Genomic DNA, 7,948 nt, shown 5'->3' on the forward strand with positions numbered 1-7,948 from the left:
ATATTTAAAAAATCATACTATTCGAATGCTGAAGTTACTATTCGAATATTGTATTTTTTATGTATATTTTAAAAAAATTTTTATATATACAATCTCGCCTTTCTCATGGCATAGGCTTACACGCATGTGAAAATGAAATGCTTTTGTTTCGTCTGATGAACAATAAAGTTTTAGAATCGTAACACAATTGTGCACGTTATCCACGCTCTATCATAACAATAGTCAAAAATGGCGGAGAGCAATGTATCCACAGAAACGGAGATCACCACTCCTGACAATTTGAGAAGCGATGTGTGGAAACTGTTCGGATTTCAAAGCATAAATGGTAAAATTACGAATAAAGAAGTGGTAATCTGCAGAATATGCAAAATCCGAATGAAATATCACTCCTCAACTAGCAACCTGAGGGCACACCTGACAACGTTACACCCTGACAAGCTGGGCGATCTGTCCGAGGAACCGCCGCTAAAACAAGCGAGAATTACTTCTTTTCTGCCTCTCTCCTCATCACGGGGCTTACCAGCTGTCCGCCAGAAGGCGATAACAGACAAACTGACACGGTTTATCTGTAAAGATATGAGACCGATCAACATCACACAGGGATCTGGATTTAAAGATTTTATTCGCGAGCTTGAGCCAAGGTACACCGTTCCTAGCCGCGCAACAATCACTGACAGAGTTGTGAAACTCTATGAGACAACATCAGACAACGTCAGACAAATGATCAGTGGAAAAAAGATCGCCCTGACCACAGATGGCTGGACATCACTTGCCACAGAGGCATATGTGACGGTCACCGCACATTTTATAAATGATGTTAGGGAATTAAAAGATGTCATTCTCAAAACGGCTGAAGCGCAGAAAAGCCACACCGCCGAGAACGTTGCTGAGTGCATCTCAAACATACTCGGAGAGTACAACGTTAGTCGTGAGTCAGTGCTTTCCATCACCACTGACAACGCGGCTAATTATATCAACGCTGTCGAGAGGCGCCTGCAGGTCGTCAATGTCCCGTGCATGGCACACACCATTAACCTGGCTGTAAGGAAAGGGCTGGCAGTGCGAGCTATAGAAACTCCAGTGAGCAGACTGAAGGCCACAGCACTGCATTTTAACAAATCAACTACCGACAGCTACCTTTTAGAATCCAAGCAGGAGCTGCTTGGTCTTAAACATGCGAAGCTAATAAACGACTGTGCCACGCGATGGAACAGCACTTACGACATGGTGTGTCGGGCAGCCGAGCAACAAGCTCCGGTAGCAGCGGTCATCATGGAGAAGAAACTTGGTCATCTCGAGTTGACTACCAGCGAGTGGACCCTTATGGAGCAGGTGAGTGACACAAATTATGTACAATAAATATACTATATGTATGCATTACATGTAATAACCAGGTGATATTGATTGACCAATTAATAGGCTAGTTTTTCATTAATAATAGGCTACAGAAGAGGGCATATCTGTGTTACGTTAAGCTGCTAGCCATAAAAATTATGCCAATTATGTTTGTGTGTGTATTTTCGTAGGTGAGAGCAGTGCTTAAGCCATTCAAAGTGGCCACTGAGGCATTATCCACCGACCGATTTCCAACAGCATCAGCTGTTCTACCCCTGAAGTATGTACTTTTGTCACATCTTCAGCCATCCACGGGTGATCCGGCAGCTCTCAAAGAAATGAAAACGAAGATAAAGACTGACCTCTACAATCGATACAGTCAAGACAAAGATGCCTTCAAGCTGCTTAATACGGCTAGCTACCTTGACCCGCGTTTCCATCGGCTAATTCATTTAGAACGAGACCAACGGCAGGAGGTGCGCGAGAAAATAAAAGGAGAGATAAGTCAGCTGCCAGTGTTTGCGGAGCGAGCAGCCATGGCGATAACGCGCAGGGAGAAAACCGCTCTCAGTGCTATGGGGGACCTTTTTGGTGATGTTTACCGCCAAGGAGCAGACGCGTCAGATGGTCCCTTAGATATAGGAGCCGTCCTAGAGCAAGAAATGTTGATCTACGAAAGTGAGACCCCACTACCCTCCGATTGCAACCCATTATCATGGTGGATGACGTCACAGTCTAAGTACCCCCACCTTGCCCAGCTGGCACGGCGCTACTTGAGCATCCCGGGCACCTCAGTTAGAGCAGAAAGGGTTTTCTCTACGGCTGGGATTATAGTAAATAAAAAACGCTCTGCACTGGATTCAGAAAACGTGGATCGTCTTGTGTTTTTGGCCAACAACCTTAGGGATTAAATCCTGCCAATGTTTTTTGTAATGTTAAATGTAACGCACTTTGATTTAGGCATCTTCATTTTTTTTTTTCAATTTGTGAAGATCGGTTGTGTTCAATAGAAGCTGTGCAGTTATTGATGCAGTCTCAGCAGCCATTGTTTTTGTTTTTTTTTATAGAAAAAATGTCTATTAAAGTTGACAAATTAAAGTCATTCATTTTGTTCCGCTGTTTTATTGTTAATAAGAAAGCGATCACCTGTTTTGTAAATGTTTATTGTAACGTTAGATGTCCCTCTAGTGGACAGAACGTGTAACAACAACCACATGCTATAGTGGCATTGGTGATCCATAAGCCTGTGTAGTGTCGTAAATATTAATAATAGGATGAATTTGAGCATTTAATATTCGAATATTATTCGAATATTAAATAAAATAAGGAATGGAATTCGAATAGTATTATAGAGGAAGATTGACAGCCCTAGTCGACTGTAGACTTGCTTGAGTATAGACTTAGCCGACGTCGACGAGTAGAGTAGAGAGCTAGAGTATAGGTAGCACCCAGTCGACAAGTAGACGCGCTAGGGTATAGGGTTAGACTCGCTTGACGAGTAGACGCGCCAGAGTATATAAATAATATAGGACGTAGTCAATTAAACTGAATAAACCACTTAGATTGATGGGTTAACATTACATTAAACTGTCAGGTGGTTGGTTTTGACATTGGCTGTCATGAGGCTATTATAACCGTGTCATGAATATTTTTCTTGACCTCAACTACAGTGGTACAAATTGAATTTGTCATTAAAATGTTAAAATGGCCTCATGACAGCAAATGTCAAAACCAACCACCTGACAGTTTAATGTAATGTTAACCCATAAAGCTAAGTGGTTTCTTCAGTTTAATAATTAATCTGCAATGTCATGTTTATGACATATTTATGACAGGTTGTGTTGTCTTAGTAATGTCATCATGACAAAGACACTGACAGGTTATGATGTATTGGTTTATGTCAAGGTGTCATAACAAAGACATTGTAAGGAACTCAGCTTTTTGGAAATATTAATAATCAATAATAACTTGTTATTATTAATTATTAATATTTGGGTCAGTTAATTGGATTAACTTGATGTGGCTGAATTAATATTACAATCAATTAATCAGTTCGTCCAACGAACTCTTTTGATTATTAATTTATTCTAAGAAAAGGGTATCTTCCATGGCCCCAGAAGAATAATTATTTCTTAGCATGTACAGCACTTTGAGCAAGTAGCAAAAACCGCGATCGTAAAAGTGACTTTGTATTGCAAACAAGACAGAACCAAATATATATTATTAGGGGTGTGTCAAAAAATCGATTCACAGAAGAATCTAGATTATCATTTGCAACGATTCAGAATCGATCTGAAATGTCCAAGAATCGATTTAATAAATAAATAAAATCAGCTGGCTGTTCGCCTCCATTTTTGTAACTAGCCTATACGGACGTCACCACGCAGCCGGTTTTTGAACGTGAGCGGCAAATCACTAAAACAAAGAGGAAGCAAATATGGATGAGAGGGAGATCCAACCAGCCCCGTCTTCACTTAAAGCTAAAATTTGGCGTCATTTCGGTTTTTACCGAATGCCTGGAAGCACTGCGCTGGACATGACACACACAGTGTGCAAGCTTTGCAAAACGAAGACCAAGTACTTCGGCAGCACAACAAATGCGCGGGCTCATATTACTAGGCATCACCCGGAGCTCAGCGACACGGAGCAGAGTCAGCCGCCAGCTGCAGACCAACGCACACTGCAGTGCTTCACGAAACTCCCTGCCAACTCCGAGAGGGCAAAAAAAATAACTCGGTCTATCGCCTGCTTCATCGCCAAAGACCTAAGGCCTTACAGTGTGGTTGAGAACGAGGGGTTCGTCTGGATGTTACAGACTGCGGAGCCGAGGTACGCCATACCGTCCCGCAAGTTTTTCACTGAGACCGCTGTGCCACAGCTTTACAATGAGACTAAAAGAACGGTCGCCAGTGCCCTAACCAAAACGACCAGAGTAGCATTAACATGTGATTAGGGGTGTGACGGTTATTATATAACCGTGAGACCGACGGTTATAGTTGAACACCGTCATTAGAACTCTATAACCGCCAAAACCGTGCTATTAAAATATTTTTTACAAACATTTTTTGTCATAGAGAATGTTTAAATACTAATATCAGCTTAAGAGGGAAACGGAGGCTGCTACTGCTGGAGATGATTCGGGAGAGGTCTGTGCACCTTTACCGATCAGAGCGCGCGCTGACACGGAGTAAAGCCTTGTTTATACTCGACGCGTCCGCACGATCGCGAAGGTGCGCGCGGCAAAAATGACGCGTTCGGTGCGCAAGACCGGCAAGACCCCATTTGGCTTGGCTGTGTGTTTATATCTATGGGCTGTGTGCACGGCTTTTTTTTGTAACAGCGCGCGTCCGAATCATAGACTTCAAGCCGAATCTGCCCGAGCATGAACGTCTCACCGCACCGGCACGCAGTTTGCGCGTCTAAATTGCAAAAGTTCATTCCAAAGTTTTTTCGTTAAGGTTTTGTTACTGTGTGTGACTTATTAAAAAAAAAGCACGTTCATTGCAACGTTTGTTTGTTTTGTTAGTTAAGGATTTGTTTACTGTGTGATACATTTAATGGAAAGCACATTCACTTCTAGTTGTCTTGCTGTTCATGTTAAATAAATGTAGAGCCAGTAGCTAATCAGTGTCTGCTTGTTTATTCAAACTAAGTTGTCCTATAACAGACGAACAGTTATTCAACCCCCCCCCCCCCCCCCCCCCCCCCGACGACGGTTATGTTATGAACCGTCACATTTGACTCACGTCATAACCGTCATCACCAATTCTGAAACCGGCACACCCCTACATGTGATGCATGGACATCAAGAGCAACCAAGTCTTTTGTGACATTCACCGCTCACTACATAACTGATACGTGGGTGCTCGAATCCCGTGTTTTGCAAACTCGCGTGATGCACGAGAGCCATACAGCCGTAAATGTCAATGCCATGTTTCACTCCGTTGCTAATGAATGGGAGCTGACGGTCTCGGATCTGGTGATTGTGACTGATAATGCTGCCAACATGCTCGCCGCTGCACAGATTGACAACTTGGCACACATTACATGTTTTGCCCATACTCTCAACCTGGCTGCACAACGAGCTCTGAAGCTCACCACGGTGTCACGACTGCTTGGGAGGATCAGGCGAATTACTGGTTTCTTTCACCGCAGCGCCATTGCAAATCATGAACTCCTGGAAAAGCAGAAACTTCTGCAGTTAGCGGGTGCACAAACTGAAAACGGATGTCGCTACACGCTGGAACAGCGCGCTGGACATGATCGAACGATTCCTAGAGCAGCAGCCTGCTATTTGTGCCGCGCTGCTCTCCCCCCAGGTGAGAAAATCTGGAAGTGACATCTGCACACTCAGCGACACCGACATCTCCACTGCTGAGGAAATAGCAGCGGTGCTGAAACCAATGAAAGACGCAACCCACATAATGTCAGAGGATTCTATGCCTACACTCTCAGTTATTGCTCCTTTGCATGTTCAATTGCTGCACGACACGGAGGCAGCTGGCGTTGCTGCTGCTGACACACCAGTTATTCGGGAAATCAAACTGGCAATCCACGATGATCTGGCGAAAAGATACAGTTCTGCACGGGATAAGCGCATGCTGTACTCTGCTTCCTTTTTGGACCCCAGATTCAAGGCCCTGCCTTTCCTCACTGAGGAGGACCATCTGGAAATCCATGCCAATGTAGTTGCAGAGGCTGCAGCACTTGAGGTAAATTTATTATCTGTTCTTGAGTAATATATTATTTTCTAAAATGTGTAAGGCATTTATGCTTGCTGAAAATGTATGTAGATCAAAGTTAAATAATGCCATCTCATCTTGCAGGTTTTAAATTTATATATGCCTTTTTAATTTTAGTTAAACATAAAATATGGGACTTGTGTGACTATTTTGTACATAATTGATTATGACTGACATGATTGTTGAATTGTTTCTGTAGAGACAAGTGAACTCAGAAGAGGCTGAGGTTGAGTCTGAGACACCACAGCAAGAAGAAGGCCCTGCTCCAAAAAAAAGGCCCTCTGCACTGGTCACGCTATTGGGCAAGACATTTACTGAGGTCAGTGTTGTCCGTAGATCTGCCAGCTCCAGAGCTGAAGAGGAACTGAAGTATCTTGAAGCCCCTCCCCTGTCTCTGTCAGAAAACCCGCTCAGCTGGTGGAGGACCCATCAGACAGCTTTTCCTCTCTTAGCTGGACTGGCTAAGCGATACTTGTGTATCCCTGGCACTAGCGTTGCAGCTGAGAGAGTTTTCTCCACCGCTGGAGATATAGTAACAGCACAGCGAAGCAGTCTCACTCCTGCACATGTTGATCAGCTTATTTTCCTGCAAAAGAACCTGAATGTTGCATCTGCAAATGGACAGTAACCTTGGACACAGTTCATGTCCAGTTTTTTTCATGATTTGTTGAAAATCATATAATCAGTTGCACAGTTTACAGTTCTATTGTTGCAAGAGACACTGTCATGAATATTTCAGAGACAGGTAGCTTAGGGGTACTATTTTTCATTTTGAAAGAAGCATTTTATTTGCATAACTTGTTATTCTTTAAGTTACTGAGTCTGACTGAGAAATATAGATGTTTTTTTGTCTTCACCGGTTGTGTTCTACATGATATTTGTGTACTGGTAAACTGCAACTTTCCTGGGAAATGCATCTATTTTCAACCATTTTGTATTATGAAGAAGCACTTTATTTTTGTTCCAACTTATTTTATAGCTTGCTACTAATGAGTAGCAATTGAGAACCAGACAATGTTTTTGATAAAAGGCACTTCCCTGAGAATTGAACTTAATAAATGTGAAAAAGACACTTTAATGTCTCCGTTTGTCATTCTGTATAACAAAGCAGATGAGAGTAGATCATGATCAGAAACCCGATTATAAATCATTATGGATAAAATCGAATCTTTTTGAATCGAAAATCTTTTTGAATCGAAAATCGATTTTGAATCGAATCGTGGCCTCAAGAATCGGAACCGAATTGAATTGTGAGATGGTAAAAGATTCCCACCCCTATATATTATGTACAAGTTTTATTAACTAAATACAGATATTTATATGAATATAAATAAACTAAACAACATACACACATGAATACATAAATACTAGGTGAGTGATAGAACGAAACCGAAAACTGAACTATTGAGAAGTTCCATGTAACTACAGTATATGAGAAGAACATCAGCATTTCATTTTCAAAGCAACAAATCAAAAGTATACTTGCATGCCTGAGTAGCGTGCACTATTATCAAAGTTGTTGAAAACTGAAGTTGTTGATGATTCTGCGAGTGTCAGATGTTGAATTCTCAATCATTTTCTTCTTTGTTGGATGAAGAAGATATGATGAACTTGCATGGTGGGTTAGAGTCCTTGTTACAAACTCCTGAGATTGTCCTTGGTTCTTTGTGAGAGAGTCTTCTCTCTCCTGCATGTCTGCATATCTGGTTGGATCAAGGCCTGCTGGGCCCTGGGCCCCCTTGGAGGGGGAGGGGGTTCCCCAGTATCAGTAGCAGTGTGTTGCGGCCGAATGAGAAAACTAAGAAAGGGAGGTCACATGTGGACTGTCTCTAATAAAGGCCTGAGAACGATCCACCCCTAAGGGTTGACTG

General features: G+C 42.4%; 1 protein-coding gene across 1 annotated transcript; it reads left to right on the forward strand.

Moving 5' to 3' along the window:
- Positions 1-375: 375 nt before the first annotated feature.
- LOC130094607 (E3 SUMO-protein ligase ZBED1-like) lies at positions 376-2,246 on the forward strand. The gene is made up of 2 exons (XM_056260974.1): positions 376-1,332; positions 1,527-2,246. Exons 1-2 carry the CDS (start codon positions 376-378, stop codon positions 2,244-2,246), a joined length of 1,677 nt encoding a protein of 558 aa, XP_056116949.1.
- The last annotated feature ends 5,702 nt before the right edge of the window (positions 2,247-7,948 follow it).

The sequence above is a fragment of the Rhinichthys klamathensis genome, unplaced genomic scaffold, assembly GCF_029890125.1.
Source record: "Rhinichthys klamathensis goyatoka isolate OS25496 unplaced genomic scaffold, OSU_Roscu_1.1 h1tg000009l_1, whole genome shotgun sequence".
Taxonomy (NCBI): Eukaryota; Metazoa; Chordata; class Actinopteri; order Cypriniformes; family Leuciscidae; genus Rhinichthys; species Rhinichthys klamathensis.

Bases quoted from the DNA above. Each gene is read 5' to 3' on its own strand.
- LOC130094607 (XM_056260974.1), top strand. From the start codon at position 376: ATGAAATATCACTCCTCAACTAGCAACCTGAGGGCACACCTGACAACG. The intron at 1,333-1,526 runs GTGAGTGACACA...GTATTTTCGTAG, and splicing joins AGTGGACCCTTATGGAGCAG to GTGAGAGCAGTGCTTAAGCC.